At 47.1% G+C, this 18,996-nt stretch overlaps 1 protein-coding gene across 11 annotated transcripts in view; it reads right to left on the bottom strand.

The window, feature by feature from the left end:
• Nucleotides 1–18,996, bottom strand: part of LOC142560177 (lysine-specific demethylase 4C-like) — a 62,636-nt gene that overhangs the window by 22,467 nt on the left and 21,173 nt on the right. For 7 of the 11 annotated variants that reach the window (XR_012823311.1, XM_075672073.1, XM_075672069.1 and 4 more), the window contains exons 10-17: nucleotides 18,066–18,215; nucleotides 13,468–13,636; nucleotides 10,827–11,074; nucleotides 9,511–9,709; nucleotides 5,781–5,857; nucleotides 5,153–5,317; nucleotides 2,147–2,404; nucleotides 87–260 (exon numbers count right to left, since the gene is read on the bottom strand). Coding sequence is in view for 10 of the 11 variants with exons in the window: in XM_075672073.1 (XP_075528188.1) it covers nucleotides 87–260; nucleotides 2,147–2,404; nucleotides 5,153–5,317; nucleotides 5,781–5,857; nucleotides 9,511–9,709; nucleotides 10,827–11,074; nucleotides 13,468–13,636; nucleotides 18,066–18,215 (1,440 nt within the window). In the remaining variant the exon portion in view is untranslated. The other 4 variants (XM_075672076.1, XM_075672071.1, XM_075672070.1 and 1 more) reach the window with 3 other exon arrangements.

The following is an 18,996-nucleotide window of genomic DNA, read 5'->3' as shown; positions in this document are numbered from 1 at the left end:
CTGTTCACTCACAGGGAAATGAAAAAGCAACTTTAGATATGGACATGCCGTTCTTTTCGCATACAAGGAAGTTGTGGCACGCTTACCACTATGTCCTCTGGCCGCATGTTGTCGCAGGAGGAGTTGTCTTCGAAGTCTACCGAGTAGAAGTCTTGGCTGCGACAATCTCGTACCTGTCCCCAGTAGTAGCGGCCGTTCTTGTGTTTGGCCACCACACGACTTCCGGGCTCCACCGCTGGCAGGGGCTCGGCTGGCGGGCGCTGCAGAGGACATTCCGCAAGTGGCAAGTCAAGGACACCAAGGACACTGAAAATGTTACCCACAAATGGCTTTATGCTGCAGCAAACTTTCACTAATGCCGTGGAAATGCACAAATATACTGAGATGTTTCCCTGGTTTGTGTGTCACTGAGGCTTGGTTGTGTTTAACATTTCTGATTGACTACATTTTACGTGTGCGCGAGTACCGAATAGCAGATTTCAAATTGAATATCAAAGCAAAGTAGGAAAAAAGATGCCAAATATCCAATCAAATATTAAATATCCGAAAATTTTTCAAAAAATTTAATCCTCACAAATTTTAGGCAAGAATACACGGAGCTGCACATGCTTGAAAGTCTAGTCTTGCATAACAAGAATGTAGCAAGCTGACATTAATTTAGGTACACAGAAATTAAAGGGACACTAAAGGCAAATATTAAGTCATGCCAAAGTGATAGATTAGTGCCCGAGAATCTCTAAGGTAATAATCGAGAAATCGAGGTAAATGCAGGACATGATTAGAGACTCCCCCGGGACATTCAAGTACTTGCCCGATGACGAAAGCACTCCTCAGATGAATTCTGTCACTAGTACCTAACCACTCGTTGAAAAAAATCATCCTTGCATTGTATTATCAGATGAAATAAAACGCTATTTGTCCAGTTCTATTTCACTTTTAGAAAAAAAAAAAAAAGGAAACTCATTGAAATTACCGATGACAACGGCGTGGGCGATCGAAAGGTTTTGTTTTCTCTCGACTCCACACTGCCAATGCTTTTCGCGTTTCAGTGATTTCGTTATCGCGTAGTGCTGCGCTGGGATTGCTGACTCGCGAAACTCTCACAAATTGCAAGTAGCAGACAATTCAACTCCCATGTGATGTCGCGGGATGACTGAACACTCTACGCCACTCGACCAAATAGCAGCTGCAGTGGCGAATCCACCGCTCTGTCTTGGCTCAGGACCACCGTCTTTCGGGTGCCATGTTACTTACCGACGGCTGCAAAGGGTGGTAATGGCATATGCAACGTAACCACTCTTTTGGTTCCGTGGCGAGAGATTTAAATTTAGAAAAAGGCATTCAAACCCTTCAATTGCAATTTTCTTATAAGCAAAGTCTTTTCTTGGCACGAAACAAGTTTTGAAAGGTTTTTGGAAGTTTTGGAACAGTCCACGTCAACTTAGTATTTGCCTTTAGTGTCCCTTTAAGATAGAGTACAGCCTACTCTTATATAAGGGACGGCACCGGCAGAAAGTGAGCAGTGCCATTCCATTATCAGGTTTGGCGTGATTTGCCACCTGTGAAGAATTCTTAAGCAGGGAGAATCAGTGCAAATTGGCGCGACGACAAGCCAAGTTGGGCCGCTTGAGTAGTACCAAGTGGCGGTGCTATTCACGAGGTCGGGAAACAGTGGTCCCAGTGCTGGTCGTGCAAATGGGCACAATTGAGCAGGCAAAGCTGTCAGTGAGACGACAGTCTTGCTTAGTCACTCTGAAACTTTTGATGATATTCCCGAACCAGAAGTCTTTTGGGATCTGTGCGTGAACGGGCAGTCTAGAAGTGAATTGTTACAATTTTTACGTCCCAAACCAATGCCAGAGCTATGAGGGACCCTGTCATGCCAAGGCATGAGATGAATTTTGACCGCCTAAATCTATGAACACTTTTTTATTTTTCACTCTGCCTTCATTGAAGTGTGGCCGGGAATCGGAACCCCCAACTCCATGCTCAGCAGCAGGAGAATGCTGTGGCCACTGAGCGAACGTGTTGACTCATTAAAAGGTTCTCTGCAGAATTAACCTGATGGAGAGAGCTCGTCTGCCCACTGTTTTGAAAGAACCTAGCATGCTGAATGCAAGTACTGCTGGACCACAGCACACGCTACCTCCCGTGGTGTCACTTTCTCAAGTCGTGAAAGAGTAGTGTCCTCCCTGACCTTGGTGTCGCCCTGCGTAGAACTGTGCTTGATGCACTTTATGAAGATGGGCAGTGGCCAGTCGGAGGTGAGGAACGAGACACCTGCGGCGTGGGCGCACGTGACGTGGAAGGCTGTCGTGCACTTGCCCGACGTGCACTGGATGCACGCGCCCGACTCCAGGGGACAGCCGAGCCGGTCCCGCAGCTTGTGGCAGTACGTGCAGCGCTGGGAGGAGAGGGAGGTGGTGGGAGAGAGTAATAAGTTAAAGGAGCGCTCACACATAGTATTTTCAAAGCTGTACAAAACTATACGGTGCATGTCTCACACATGACAAAAATTACCCTTAGCAAGCATAAAAATTGAAAACTGTTTGAAAGGGCGGCAGTGCAATAAAACATGAACGGCGCTTATCCTTGTTGTCTTGTCTCCTACTGTGCTTCCTTGCGCTGTCGCAATTTCAAATAGTTTTCAACTTTCGAAAGAATGGCGTTGTCTATCAAGCCAACAAAGCAGCGTGAATGACGGCAACTCTTTTTGAAGAGTACACTAGGGTTACTGTGTGGGGATTTGGGGAATTCAACGCGCCATTGCGGGGGTGCATTTCACCTATGTCTGCTATCCTTAAAGCCACATCATTCTCGCTGCGAACCAGTTTTGGCGGTAACGCTCCACTCGCGGTGGTTATCGGTGAGGGTGGAGCAAGTGACGTCACGGCGCGGCCCCTGGTGGCTACTGCCGTGACGGTAGCGACTCTCTTGCTCGTTGAACGGCGCCCGGTACGTACATGCTTCCTCTCGTCCGCCGACACCTTTGTGACTAGGACTGAGCTCACGCACGGTGCCTTTGCTTTGCCCGTGCAGGGAGCGCGTACCTCGTGTTGTTCCTATCCCGACGCTAAGCCGAAGAACGGGTGCCTAGTGCTCGCGCGAGGTCGTACCACGCCGAGCTGCACTAATCGGAGGCCCAAGCCGAAGGAGATTGCCCGAGCTCTCGCGAGTTGGCCCATCGGTTATCACGAGAGCAAGTAACATAGCCGCCGGGACTTTTCCTAGCGGCGCGTCCCAGCTTGAGCCTGTGCTCTCACAGCGACGTGCTACAGGCGCCCCTAACTGTATTTTTCGCCCTTGGTACGGGACCCCTTTGGTTCCCCGCCGTCCCGGGACCGGGCGTTCGTGCAGTGTTGGGTGCCGTCGGAGACAATAAACGGTTTCCGTCAACTTAAGGCAATACTGTGTTCTTGCGTGCGTCGCTCGGTAGCCCCTTGTGGCCTGAGTTCACGCGCAGCGGCGCTAGAGGCTGACGGCTGACGCGGCCCTGTGGCTCGCTAAGCTCGAACCCGCGGTGGTCGGTACTCCTGTGAGACCCGAAGACCCCACAACTGATAGCAAGGTGGCAAATAAGAGTACGAAAGTGCTATTCATTGTGGACAATTGCCCAGGTCACAGCAAAATATCTAACTTGGACGCGGTTAGAGTTCCTGCCGGCCTAAATGACATCTGTGCTGCAACCGATGGACCAAGGTGTGATTTATGTTGACTGCAAGTTCTACAGAAAAAGCTTACTTCAGCTAATTTTATTATTGTATAAAAAGGGTAACGGATATGAAGATGACTTGCTGGGAGCAGTCCATCTTCTATGCAGCACCTGGCAGCAAGTTCGTTCAGCAGCTACCGCCAACTGCTTTACAGCTATTGTCAACTGCTCGTGCCACCAGTTTGCCACAGGCAGAGACAGAAGAATTTATTGATTGCGAGGAACTCCGCCAAGAAGTGTTCAAAATTACCAGCAATGGTGCCAGAAAAAAAAAAAAAGAAAAAACAATGTGAGCTTTTGCAAGTACGCGCTATGCAAGCAGGATGTGCCGGTGACCGGTGAATTCACTGGCACCGAAATCGTTGGGATGGTTACAAACGGAGGGGACAATTAAGATGACGACGAAGGACCTTGAGAGGTGCTAATATCAGCCGAGACAAGGAACATGCTTCGCTGTGAAATAAAGTTGAGTGCAGAGGCTGGAACAATCGGCTGATGTGGTGTGTAAAGCAGCTCGAGGACGCCTTCCTAAGTCTAAGTGCTATCGTAAAGCAGACCAGCCTTATGCAGTTTTTCTGCACTGAGCAAAATGGCAGTGCCGCAAAATGAAGCTGGTTGAAATATCTACGATGTTTTCTTTTTCTCTGAAACCTTTACGAAGAGCCAGTTTTGAAGCACTAGTTGAAAAGCTGGTAAGAGCGGTGAATTTTTTAGAAAGAACTTGACTTTTCACTGCAATTTCCGCAATGTGGCTTATCTTGACATTTTTTCTGATTTTTACTACTTCGAGTTAACTAGGTATTACCGTATATGATTTCGATTTGTATTTGATAAATTCGATATTTGCACACCCCTAATTTTGATATTAAAGTTGGTCTCGAAATGCTGACCCTGGCGTCATTCCCATAACTACAGTGTTGTACTTTGCCATTCATTTCTCTAGTTCAACACGGTGGCATCTGCACATCGCAATTTTCACAGTGAAGGAGGAGTTCTCAGCATTCCCAGCACTCGTTGGAAAGGTAGTGCAGGGGCTGTAGTCTCCAACTATCACATCTGGGCATACCTTTACAAGATTACGCGAGATTTTGTGCAACTAGCACTAATGCATCCATTTGCACTGACAGAGTTCCTGGCAATGTGCTCAGAAATTGCACTTGTCACTTGGCCAAGTATAAGTATGGTGCCGCTCATAGATGCCAATGCGTCCGACACAATCGTTGCGCGGGAAAGTGAAACTATCCCCGAAACTTAGTCTGAGAATACAGCCCCAAAATTCATGCAGGCTGTGCGGGAGCAGTTGCGCATGAGTAGGAACTGGCACCCAGCGAGTGCCAACTGGTTCGCAAAGTTCAGGACAAACTGAATGGACTCTCTCCAGTGGCCACAGTGCAGACAGTGATGGACACCACACACACTTGCCAAAGAGTTCAGACTCACCAGGCGGGCCCTCTGCGGTGTGACTCTGAGCACGTCCACAGGTGAACGGGTGGGCGGGTCCACCAGGTGCACCTCGGGCACCAACAGGGCGCACAGCAGGTGCACCCAGCGACCATGCGTCGTCTGCTTCAGGGCACCCCCGCGCAGCGAGCACAGACAACACTCCTGCAGAAGACAGAAAAGCATGTGGTTATGTGCACAGGGTGCTCCATAACACCCTAGCTAGGGGCTCTATTTTCTTATGCTACATTCTAGTGACACTACATTCAGTATGACAACCTTCATTAACTCAACCTAACAAGCACATCCTAATAAGGCGTACCCAGGCTCAAACCCATAAAGATACAGTCGACTCTCGTTACAATGGACCCTGATAACCGAGCTGTTACCTCCACTCACTAAGCTATGAATTAGAGCGCTGCGGCTGGCGCACCAAGTGTTGGTGCTAGCTGCCCATAGTGCAGGTGATTCATGGCAGCACTGACCAACAAAATTGAACATCGCAGATGGATATGGCAGTAAACTACCACTGTAGAAACTCGGGAGAAATGCTCAAAATGCAAAAGCACACTTAATGCTTGCAAAAGGTCATTTTAGAATGAACCGTGCAAGCCAAGTCGGAACTTACCACGCTGACAGGTTGAATTGCACACCGGTCGCACTTCCAAGTCTCCTTGATGACGGGCACAGTGACACCGTAACAGTCTGGAAGAAGTAACAACATGGCAAATTGCTTTATGCAAAAAGACTAACGTTCTCCATCCCTGAATGCATGCAATATCCCAAGCAAGCGTCATATTTCGTAACAATTCACATTTCATGCTCTTCACCACAGTACGAGGAGTCGACGCGCAATACACTTAGTTGCGCAGTTCGAGATGGCAATGCGCGGAAAACCGAGTCGCGGGCTTAAGGAGAAGAACCTCGATATACTTAGTCACGCAATCGGAGGCGCCGATGCACGAAATGCTTAGGCGATGGTCCGAGAAGTCTGTGCGATGCGCTTGGTTGCCGAATCAGAGATGCCTAGGCGTGAAATGCTAAGGCACGAGTCCGAGGATTGCGTGCGCAATGTGCTTGGTTCGCAAATTCCGAAACACCGAGCGCTGAAAGGCTTAGCCGCATGTCCGAGGATTCCGGGCAAGATGTCCATGTAGCAACCGTTTTGACATGCCGAGATTACGAAGAGTGTAGACTGTGCAGACCCGCGAGGTGCAAAGAGCCGAGCCGAGCAGACGACGCGAGCGCCGGACCAATAGCAAAACCACGCTGGAGTCACGTGGCGGGAGCAGCCAATTGCAGACCCTGGCACGACCTTCAATTATTTGCCTTTTGTGAGCCTGTTTCTCTATGGAGGAGATAGCTGAAGTGGTAAATTTGAAGACGGAGAAATATGCTTTCCGACAAGGCCAAGATGGCAGCGTTCGGTTACGCCGTTCCGGAGATATTGTGACTTGAAAAACGCTGTTCTTTCTAGATTTCCATAAAATTTTTCGCCCCCTTGTCTGTTAAAACAAATTTTTTTAGAGCATTTTTACACAGTTTACAGTGATGACATTTCAGAATCAGATAGAAAAATAGATTCCGTTAGAAACTGAAAATGTGTTTTTCAAAAAATGCCTTTTTGGGTGCATTTTTTGCGATGCGAAAGCCGCGAGGATGAAAAGCATCTACCGTATTTACACGATTGTAAGTCGACTCGAATGTAAGTCGACCCCCCCATATCGCTTGACCGGAAAAAAGAAAAAAAAAAAAAAAAACGAGGGCGCATTCGATAACGAAAATTTATTAGTAGCTGACATGGTCACTGGACTACTCGTCTTCACTAGTGCTGCCATCGTCATCGTTGCTGCGGTCCCACAGCGCGTCGTGGTCCAGCGAAATTTCAAATTTGGCAAACGACCGCACCAGGACATCTTGCAGAACAGCAGCCCACGCCAAATGCACCCAACCACACGCAGCCGTCAGGGAGGCTCTTTTGACAGGTCCGGTTGGCGTAATTTCGCAGTCTTCTGCCACCAGCCACTCGTACTCACGGCGGAGCAGAACCTTAAAATTAAGGCGAAGGTCCGGGCTTGTGTCATGACCACATCACACTTCACTGGCAGGGACCGATCACGCATTTCAGCGACGCTGCCGCAAGCTTAGCCTACAGCTCTGGAAAGCGTCCAGACTTCGGCACGTGGGAAATTTCTCACTTGCCGCCACAGGGTGAAAATTTCGCTTTGCTGCAGTCGCCACTCTTGCACCACCCGTTTGGAAACATCGAAATTGCGGCCCGCAGCGCAGTGATTTGTTTCTTCGGCGTAAAGGATGGCAGCCCTCTTGAACGCTGCTGTGAACGAGTGCCGAAAGATTAGTGGGCCTGCAGAACTCATGACGACTGTGGAAGCATAGAAGTAGCACGTAGCCGGCAGTCAAGTGGAGCGCGTCAAAAAGTTGGTCAAACCAATGCCAATGCCTTTAAGACCTTTAAACAGAGAAAGAGAAAGCCGCGAACAATGTCTGCTCTTCCATGAACTACCGATACTCCCCGCAAGCGCCGCCGTTCTAAGGGTGCCGCCGCAAATGGGAACAGCGGCGCTTCCATCAACTATCGACACCCCCCATGAGTATTGCATGCACTGTAAGACTCTCAAAAATGTTGAAAAACCCTTCCGAAAAGCAAACAAACACGCGGGATAGCGAAAAGATACGGGTAGGACCATAGAGCAAACATAAAATTGTAACTACGTTGTAGCTCTCGTTGGTATCGCGTTTTTTTGGCGGGGCCATGTTTTGGTTTCGATTGTAAGTCGACCCCCCAACTTCAGACTTTCAAATTTTAAAAAAGGGGTCGACTTACAATCGTGTAAATACGGCAGTTGAGAGTTCCTTATTTTCTTATGACACTGCAGTCACGAATACTCCTATAACAAATGGCACTTCGAGGTTCCATACACACCAGCAAGGTTTCCACTTTGCCGTGCTTTTTGTCACGTCCAGTGTTTGTTGTGCCGAGTCTGTCGGGAAGGTACCGTATTTACACAATTGTAAGTCGACCCCTTTTTTTAAATTTGGAAGTCTGAAGTTGGGGGGTCGACTTACAATCGAAACCAAAACATGGCCCCGCCAAAAAAAAAAAAAAAAGCGATACCAACGGGAGCTACAATGTGGTTACAATTTTATGTTTGCTCTATGGCCCTACCCGTATCTTTTCGCTATCCCGCGTGTTTGTTCGCTTTTGGGAAAGGTTTTTCAACATTTTTGAGAGTCTTACAGTGCATGCAACACTCATGGGGGGGGGGGGGGTCAATAGTTGATAGAAGCGCTGCTGTTCTCGTTTGCGGCGGCACCCTCAGAATGGCGGCGCTTGCGGGGAGTACCTGTAGGCCGGTAGTTCATGGAAGAGCAGACAACGCTCGCAGGTTTCTCTTTCTCTGTTTAAAGGCATTGGCTTTCTCTATGGAATTGGTATTGGTTTGACGCGTTCCACTTGACTGCCGGCTATGTGCTACTTCTATGCTTCCCCAGTTGTCATGAGTGCTCCAGGCCCACTAATCGTTCGGCACTCATTCACAGCAGCGTTCAAGAGGGCTGCCATCCTTTAAGCCGAAGAAACAAATCACTGCCCAGCGGGCCGCAAGCGAAGCGAAATTTTCACCTGTGTGACTGCAAGTGAGAAATTTCCCACGTGCCGAAGTATGGACGCTTTCTGGAGCTGTAGGCTAAGCTTGCGGCGTACGTCGCTGAAATGCGTGATCGGTCCCTTCCAGTGAAGTGCGACGTGGTCATGAAACAAGCCTGGACCTTCGCCTTAATTGTAAGGTTCTGCTCCGCCGTGAGTACAGCGAATGGCTGGCGGCAGAAGACTGCGAAATTACGCCAACCGGACCTGTCAAAAGAGCCTCCCTGACGGCTGGTGTGGTTGGGTGCATTTTGCGTGGGCTGCTGTTTTGCAAGATGTCCTGGTGCGGTCATTTGCCAAATTTGAAATTTCGCTGGACCGCGACACGCTGTGGGACCGCAGCAACGATGGCAATGGCAGCACTAGTGAAGACGAGTAGTCCAGTGACCATGTCAGCTACTAATAAATTTTCGTTATCGAATGCGCCCTCGGGTATGCTCTCTTATTTTTTTTTTTTTTTTCCGGTCAAGCGATATGGGGGGGTGTCGACTTACATTCGAGTCGTCTTACAATCGTGTAAATACGGTACATGTTATATGACTGTGCACGCTTGCAATCTATCGGAAAGCATTTATAGTCTTTTGCCCCACAGTCCTTTCACATTCAAACTCGACAAATTGACCCCAAGAGAACGACAGGAATGTACAAAACACTCAAGGACTTTAGCTTCAAAACATAATGCGAGACTCACGTTTGTGGACGCAGACAGAGCAAGAGGAGCAAACGAGCAGCTCGCTCGACTTGACGTCTGTGTCGGGAATCTCTGGCATGCCCACTTCGGCGCTACGCACCACGTCCAGGCCACCATTGACGAAACACACGGCAGGCATCCACACGGCACTCGACTCTGGCACTGTGGGCTGCTCTCGGGGCGTTTCCTCACGTGAATACTGCACAGCAGGCGAAACGCGTCACCAGGTCACCATTAGCTTCCACACATTAATTAATGGCAAACCACACTGGTCAACCTGCAGGAAGCTCTATTAGGGTTTAAAAGGTTGTGAAATGGAATGAGGTAAGGCCAGGAAAGGAAAGAATGTCCCTCACAACAAAGTCAATTTCGAGCTGGCAAGTTCACTTTTCATAATGAAACCATGCCAGCAAGCACAAATATGTCTTGTGCAAGCATGGGCAAAATGAAATTGTCAACATGCATGCTTACTATACCAACAATTGATGAATCAAAGTTCCCTGCTGCACAGAGAGATATGTCGCAGATACAAATGTTTCCTTTATTTTTTACATTATATGCCTCCACCGAGCTTGTGGTCTATAGAGAAGCATTCATATTCTTTTAGACGACCTGGAGAAAGCTCATTCTGAAATTTGCACAAACAAAGTATTTGTACATGGGCCCGTCTTCACTCCATCACAGGTGCTGCGTAAAAAGTTCTAGAGTAGGCATCCTAGTGTATGGTTAATATTACGTATTGGACACATGCCTACCTCTAAAGATTAGTACATCTGCTCACATCTACAACAGCAAGGAGACTCACGCCAAAGAGAAATATCATTTTTTTATGTTTTGCTAAATCACCGTTCTGCAATACCAACAATGCCACTTTTGCCCTGAGAGAAGGCTTGGTAAACCAGGAAAGATACAAAAACAAAGGTCCACCTGGCTGTGACATCATGAATGTTTAGGCCCTCTCTTTGGGTATAGCCAACCTTCTATTGGTAAAGATGGACTTCACTGCATTCTAAAGAAGCGAAAGATTGAATTTGGTCAGCTTTAAAAGCTTCTAGAGCCACAATGGTCCAAATACAAAAAAGCATCTTGAAACCTGGGATGCCACACCGACTTACTGGTGCCGGTCTTTCAGTGCAACTTTGACCTTAATTTTCTGTTCTAATATCAACCAATTAACATGAAATTTACAATAGTAGTGCTTTTATTGATGGCTTTATCAGTGTCAACTGACTTATCGCCTCTCCTTAGTGTGCTTTTAAAAACAAGCAGGGCACACGTGGCCCATGCTGCTGCTGTCCCAGTGCCTGTCTACCCACCTGGAGTGGCCGGAAGAGCAGGCAGAGGGCGCAGTGCGGCTCGAGGGTGGAGGAGTGCCGGTTGAGCTGTCGCTCGGCATACAGGCTGGCCGGTCGGAAGTTCCACAGGTCCATGTACGGCGCTGCCCAGCTACCGGGCTCCCTCGCCCCGAGACTGCCACTGCCGTTGCCACCTGTCGTGGCCGCCGGGGATGTGGCGGTACTGCTGTTGGCCTTTGACACAGAGGTGTCCCCTCCCGACGACCACCCTGGGAGATAAGCAGTAGGCAAGGAATTCCACAATCAAATTTCAGTGTTCTAACGTCCCAAAAGCAATGCACAAGCTATGAGAGACGTAGTCCTGAAATGCTTCAGATTACTTTAACTCCACAGAGCCTAATATATCATTTTTGTTACCCAGGGTCTGATACCTCAAAAATGCTGATTTGAGCATGCGAAACACAATGCAAAAACATAGTAGTGTTTTTGACATTCTCAAGTGAACTCTCTGTTCAAGAAACAGGGTAGAAAACCAATTTCTAATTCATTACTGTACAGTTACTGACCGATTTCCCCAATCTCATGGGATGAGGGAAATAGCCTGAAAATTTTGTTCAGGCAAAAAAGTCAAATTTATTAGGATTAGAGCTAGCTGCTTGAAAAAATCTCTAATAATGTCCTGCCTTGTAGTACGCTTGGAGGCGATCAGTTTTGCTTGGATTTGCGCAAGACTGACATCTTCTCCAAATACAGTCAGTTCCCACTTTGGCGATCTCCACCAACGTGATTGAAGAAACAAGCTATGTTTCTTCGCGTCACTTGGCTCTCGCGAAGGCACATGAGGTGGCACCGAGCACCCAAATGCGAAGCCGCACAAACACTCAAAGATGCAACGTCCGCGAGACGCACTTGCTCTGTGGACACACCACATGCAGAATGGTGAACGAAACTACCACAGCAAGTGATTATGACAACAGCGGTGGTGGAGGGGGGGGGGGGGGGGGTAGGAGGGTGAAGAGAAGAAACAACAAGAAAAAAGAGAAAAGTGGAGTACTATGGAGCGTTTTGTCAACCAAGGAAGAGCGGACATGGCCTCGGAGACTGGGGAATGGCGTGTGCCTCCCAATCCTGGAGGGTATAGAGCGGGCCATTGGATGTCAAGCCGGCCAAGCCAGCGCGCAAGAACCAACATGGCGGCCGGCAAGATCGGGTAGCGTGGCTCAGAACGAGCGATTCAGTCCAGAAAATTTAACCTTAGGGCATAAATTAGTCTGAAAAAACGGTTGTGAAAGTGCATTATCTCTATGGGAAACCTGACGGTGCATTTGTGAAGTCCAGAATATCCACCAAGTTCGAATTTTGAAGTAAGAAAAATCATTCAGCGACTGTACTTATTGGTTTTATTTCAAAAAAGCTTTTCTGTTTTTTAGTGCAAATGTACTCGCTAATATATAGAGCTACAAATTGTTCTAAGTTTGCTTGACATGAAATGGCACCTGGGCGTTTTGGATTTAACAACTTAAGGTTCACTAATGAGCAATTGAATATAGCTGCACAATTGTGTTTGTGTCCTGCACTCATCACGATGTAGTCGCTGCAGGCTGGACACAAAGCAATGGAATTGTCATTCTGAGTTGTGTTCCGACTCTGTGTTGAAAAGTCCATGTTCAAGCTCTTTCTCCTACCTATTCCAGTACACTCAGTGGTCACCCAATCTCATCTCTGCGACATGAAGCAACTGCTATTCAAGACAAACGGAGACGCTACAATGGGGCATAGAAATAGAAATTGTACAGATTTAGAAGTAACAATCTACCTTCACTACCCACTTGGGTAATAGAGAGGAATTTAATTAATAATCCCTTACAGCTAAATGGCCATTTAGCCCAAACTTTAGGCATGATTGCACCAGCAGCCAGAGTCAGACAAAACTTTTGAAAGTCCGCTTCCCGATTTCTGTGCATCGAGACTGCGTCCAAGCTCACCCAACAGGTCCACACGCTACATGATGAAATGCAACGAGTGCAAGGCAGGGAGCTCAAGGACAAGCAAGCCTCTACAATTCGGCCTTTTTGGTCATCACGCCCCAGCTACTGCCATCACCAGCCTATCAACTAAGGGCAGAAAATTAAGTTTATTACGAGCACTTGGCGAAAAATAGCTCCCAGCTCATCTACTTTCTTTACAACTACATACTTGCTTCCGAACACCCCAGTACAAGATGCAAAGTTGACAACAGGCGTGCTCATCTTTGAATTGTAGTGGCATGAATAGAGGTACTGGCCAAGTTCAACCACAATCTCCAGAAGTTTCGATGCCAGTGACAATAAAGTGTGGCTAGACAGAGCCTCACTTTCATAATCAATCCTAATGTGCATGTCAATCTCGGCCTTAGCGCACATTAGAAACAAGTGCAAGTTGCTACCTAGTGGACTTACCAGGAAGTTAGAGACCCATTTTGGCAGTCTGTGAAAGCAAACTTTGCAGTTTTAAGAAGAATGTGTTCGAGTGTTGGAATCTAACTCGGGCAGCAACCGTGGTTGAGAATCGAACTTGCAACCTCATGCTGAGCAACAAGAACACCCCAGCCACAGAGCCACCGTGCCACAGGTGGCATATTTTATATTTCTAGCATGTCATGCACTTGCCCACTGTCACTCACCCTCGTCGCTGCTGTCCTCGCCCTGGCCCCTGATGACAGTGGGATGCTGCACCTTGGCCTTTTTGGGCGCTGGGTGCAGGGGCTGGCGTCGTACAGCTGTGCTCAGGCACAGCTTGCGCGGCATGCCAGGGGTGGTTGTCACTTCCTCCTCCTCTGCCTCATGGGCCACCTGGAGTTGGGGGGAAAAAGACGGGAGGGCCCGCAAGCCACACCAGGTCTTTCAATGTTTGTCACCAGAAGGGGGTCATCATGGAAGAAAGAACTAGGATGGAGTATGACAGGCATCCAGCCTTCGCAAGGCAATCTCCTCGATGCCATTCTATACCTGCTTTCACTCAAGGAATCGTGGAAAATGTGCGCTCACACGTTGAATCCTGGCAACAGCACACAGTACACAACTTAGTTTGTGGGAATCGAGGTATGTCCCGAGGTATGTCACTCTTGGTCATGTGACATGCGACTTGAAAGGTGCATTCTTAAGTAGCCGTTTGCAATTTAACCATTTAAGCATCTGTGTCCACGAAAGTTTACATTTATTGTCTCAGTATTCCTTCATAGCGGCAGTGGAACTTCTTTATATCAGAATGGTGTTATGACTGGACTCTGATGTAACAATTTGTGTCACGCCGCCAAAGCCATGGTGAAAGCCTGGACACATTCTTTAACCAACAGTGCCAATAACAGGACACTCGACTATTCTTCTCTTTCAAGAAGAATAGTTATGCAATGCAGAAACATTTCTAACATGTGGCCGAACGAAGTACCACAAGATGTCACTGCCAGCACTGCTGTACCAGGGTTCTGGTATTTTATTGGCGGCAATATGCACACAAGTTAAAACTCCCCAATGTGCTAGCACAGTGACAGGCAAGTGTGAAAGAAACAGAAATGGCAACATGGATTAGTGAGCAGGCAAGAGATGACTATGCTCTGGATGAAATTGGAAGTGGACTCTGGCAATGCATGTGACACACAGGACAGGCGAGCAGAGGTCACAGTGAGCAACAAAAAGAAAACTGCAGGAGGGACGCACAGTCAGTGGTTGCAGAGTCAAATGACATAACTTCAGGAATTTTAAAGCTGCTTATTGCTGCGTAGACTCATCTAGTGATGACTGGGTACACGTAATTAACCCAGGCACTTTTTAACAAATGCATTCATGCACCAGCACTTTCTCCTTTATTCTTCCGGGGAGAAAGCATATTAGTGTGTAGGCCCGTGTTTTTTAAAAGCTTATACATAAAAAAAAGATCTGAGAAATGGCATAGTTTTGTGTTGTTGCCTCCCCCAAGAATTTGGATCCTTATGCAAAAAAAAAAAAAAGAAGAAAAAGACCTCCAGACATCATAGGCATTAGTTCAGCACTTCTGACAATTCCTCCCATCAGTTGTATTTCCATAGAACTTTAAATCTAGTGATGTTCTACTTAATAACGTGGTGACACATCCTTAGGAAATCCACCACCCCTTCTCAGTTTTTCATTTGCAACTGCGCTGATAAATTGAGGTTGCAGCCATTGCAAAACGCTAGGAAAAAAAAGGTTCCAGCCTTCCTTCTTGGAGAGAGAGAGAAAGAGAGGGAGGGAGGGGACCTACCCTTTTGCTACCCAAAGTTGTAGCAAGCCCTTTCAAGGCAAATGGCTAGCTAGCCCCAAGAGCGTGAGTATTTAAGTCAGGTGCCAGGGTCAGACCAAACTTTTGAAAGTCCGCTTCCCGATTTCTGTGCATCGAGGTCGCGTCCAAGCTCACCCGACAGGCCAACCTGTCGCATGGTGACATGCGACAAGGGCCACGACAGGGAGCTCAAGGACAAGCAAACCCCTACAATTCGGCCTTTTGGTCATCACGCCCTGGCTATCAGGGTCACAGTCGCTATCAGTCAGCCAAGGATGGCACAATAAAATTCTGATACTGGTCCCTCTGTTGTGACAGATCACCGGAAGCACATGTTGTGATTTCCCTTCTAGTTTCTGATGGTCTCGCACAGGTTTTACTGGTGCAAGGGCTAGGGATGGCCGAAGAGTGCCACCTACTAGTTGCTTCTGAATGTAAAGGCCTGAATGAGACCTGAACATGGCCACTTAGAATGCAACAAAGTTGTTAGATACTAGAGAGAAACATAAATACAGTTTAGGTAGATGAAGTATTCTTTCCAAACTCTATTTACAGTAATGTCATGATAAGAGACTGATTACTAACAGCAAAAATGAAGGTCAAACTACTATTTCTTTTCAACTCTATGCCGAAACCCCAGCACCAGTATGCCTGCACAGAGAAATGCTGCCTGTGTGAAATTATGGATTTTAAAGCATTCTCTTGTATTTGTGCAGCTGTGGTGCAGTAGCAGTTCTCGAAACTTGCCAAGTTCAGTCTTCGGCTCTTCTAGAATACAGTGTTGTCCACCTTGACTGATAACAGACTGAACTAGGCCCAGCATGGTCAAAATTCGTTACGTCTAAACGAGCTAGTGCAGAAACTTCAAGGTAGCATTTGCCACCCCATCTTTCGTTTTTGTGTCTTTTCTGGCTTTCAGAGGCTCCTTTTACAATAAGATTGCCTGTTTTGCTATTGCACAAGCATAATTTAATAATGCAGCTCAACTTAATTTTCGTTAGTGTTTAGCATATACGCTATTGTTATTTATTTTTTATTTATTTTATTTTCTTTACTTATTAATCTTCATTTGGACTTGTACATATTACAATAATAAAGGAGTAAGGGTGGCAGTGGCACATAATTATAAGGACGAACGAAAAAATGTCGTTAAATGAACTGTACAGAACAGGCAGCCAGCAACCATGCAGATGCAAGAGCAGAGACATGCAAGAGACATGCATGAACAACAAAGAAAAAGCAGCACATTGAAGCTAACATGTCACATGAACACACACAGACTCACATCTAGTGTGCCCCTTACTTAACTCACAGAGCTTTCAACAAAAATTACTAGAGTGAACTCCAGTGCTGCGATCATATGTCATGGAATTATGTTTACTACATAGATTTGTCTCATCTTTATGCTCGTGGCTTCCAACGTTCCTATAATGTCCTTTATAACATTTTACCTTTCTAAATTTGCAAGTTTCTTTTTTTTTTTTTAGACACAGCAAGGCAATTAGTATCTGTGCATACGAGTAACCGTTGCGAAATGTTGCATTCCGAACACAATATTTCATTGAAAACAATAAATTTACAACTTCACAAAGCCGTTTGAAGCAAGAAAGATGAAGCTTAAGCAAGCCCACGTAACTAACCCCACTTTCATGCTGGCTGAAACATTATGCTTGCAGCTTCCATAGACACAGGACTTTGAATTGTCCACACTGTATCAAGGAAATGAATATGTACCGACAAGTAGCTCAATTCAGCACCCCTCGTAATGTCATTCTAACGTTTGTCCTCTCTGCCCTGCATCAGAGAAATGACTTTGTAGGAAACCCCATGACGGGCCCACACGCTGGAGGTCAAATGCTTGACTTCGTGTGACTGCATCTAGAAGTTATCCTGCAAAGGGACAGGGCTAGAGACATGCGCTAATAGCGAACATGAAGCAGCAAGATGCAGCAGACGTGCCGTGTCCTGCAGTGGACAGTGCATGCAAGCAAGGGCACCTCCACACCAGCCAAGAAACATGCGTGGAATGCTGTGCTCAGCAAGAATTTTGCTGCAGAAGCTGGAGGGTGGCAAAATATTGCTGCCACGCCTTGAAATGAGCCCCTGGAATTTTTTTTTTTTTTTTTTTTCAGGGGCAGATTTCATGAGCAGGGGGGAGAGGGAAGCCTGATGACCGACCAAAAGAGCAGCCTATCAGCACATTGTCACCAGTGGCTCACAGAGACTATTACAGCCAAGTGGTTAAGGAGAGAGCTGCACACCTCTAATAGCTGAGGAAGAGGGCTGCCCATCTATCAGGAGCAATTTGACCACACCACCCCCAATCCCTCAACCCAGCTCTTCTGAGTGGATGAAACACTTGGAAGTGCATGGAGCCCTTACTAAGTAATCTAACATTCTATATTTCCACTTTCTTTTTTAATCACGCATTGTAAAAAGTGGCCAATTGCAGCAATTACAACAGTGACGTGGCATCTGAACCAATGGCAAAGGACAAGAAGAATAAAAAAAGAAATTGGCTGTCAGAAAATAAGGCCCCAGGTCTGTACTATATTGCAAAAGCTACATGTTTATAAGAACCTGCAAGAGAGAGAGAGAGAATAAAGGAATTGCGAAGGGCAGGAAGAATCTCTAGCTGTGCAGAAATGCCAAGGCCCACAAGGCAAGTCATGCTGCACGCGAATAAACTTTGAAAGGATACCACAGCGAACGTTCCAAGTCATGTGTAATGACATAAGATGGGCACAAGGCTATTGCAACTGCTGCAATTCCGCACAAATTCAGCGACGAGCACAGTTGAGAGAGCATGCGAGTTCCGAGGCTGACATGCAAAACAGCTGCGGTGGAAAGAAGACCAGCCAATGAGAGACCGTGTGCACCTGGGTGCACTTTGCTGCAAGCGGCCTGGTGTGCATGTTTCTCGGCTAGTGTGGCCGTGCCCCAGGGCGGCATAGAAGTGTCGTGGTGTACAGGGGTGAGGCCCACCTTCGAGGAGGGAAGCGCGCTGGTCTCCTCTGGTGGGGAAGGAAGAAGCAGTGCCGAATGGTTGGGGGAAGACGATGGCGCGGGAACAAGTGCCTCCACCGGAGTCATCAGGGACCACTGGTCGCCCAGACTACCCCCCGGTCCCAGGCTCTGTGGTAAAGCCACGACAGCGCCAGGCACGGTGCTTTAGACAAACAACTGTTGCTCTGGCGTACGGTAAGTACAGAGCCTCCTCACACTTCTCGTTAATAGGGTAAAACGCAGGGTCCTTAGAAGAATCCTTCGATAAAATTTGGAAGGCAAGTTACTCGTACATCTTTATTTTTCGGTATGCACTGACGCCACCTATCTACTGCTTGCAATGCGTGATGAAGTCTGGCGACCAATAGATATGTGTGAAGATGGGTAGTTCTTAAAATAGCCATGCCCTGATGTGATCATCCTCCCAAGGCCTTGGAGAGAAAGCACCAGTGTACGCACCTCTGGGACTCATTTTATGTACACAGGTAGGAGATGAAAACTAGTGAATGCGCTATGCTCTGTTTCATGCATAAGAGGCAATGCTCCAGAAACTACACAAACGGGGTTTTATAAGTATATTACTCCACATGTTTAACTGCGTTTTTGATCAGCGATGCTTCATACAAAATAACCACTACATATATTACAACTGCAACTCGTGCACATGTTATGTAAAATCACATATTGTTTGTGCACCTTTGTGCTTCCAGTATGAGACATACGCTTTCATTGCGCATGCAAAAGGTGTAATGTGTGAATTCGCTCAGTCAGTAGTGAAGAAGTTCATACATGTGACACCCTTCATATAATATAATTACATCATAACAAAAGTATGAGACAGTGTTACACTCTCTAGAGCCTTTGTAGCATTGCCCACAATGTATGAAGTGGAGTACACATGCAGCTGAAT

This window comes from Dermacentor variabilis, chromosome 10, assembly GCF_050947875.1.
Source record: "Dermacentor variabilis isolate Ectoservices chromosome 10, ASM5094787v1, whole genome shotgun sequence".
NCBI classification, from domain to species: domain Eukaryota; kingdom Metazoa; phylum Arthropoda; class Arachnida; order Ixodida; family Ixodidae; genus Dermacentor; species Dermacentor variabilis.
This window is presented reverse-complemented; position numbering and strand designations above follow the sequence as displayed.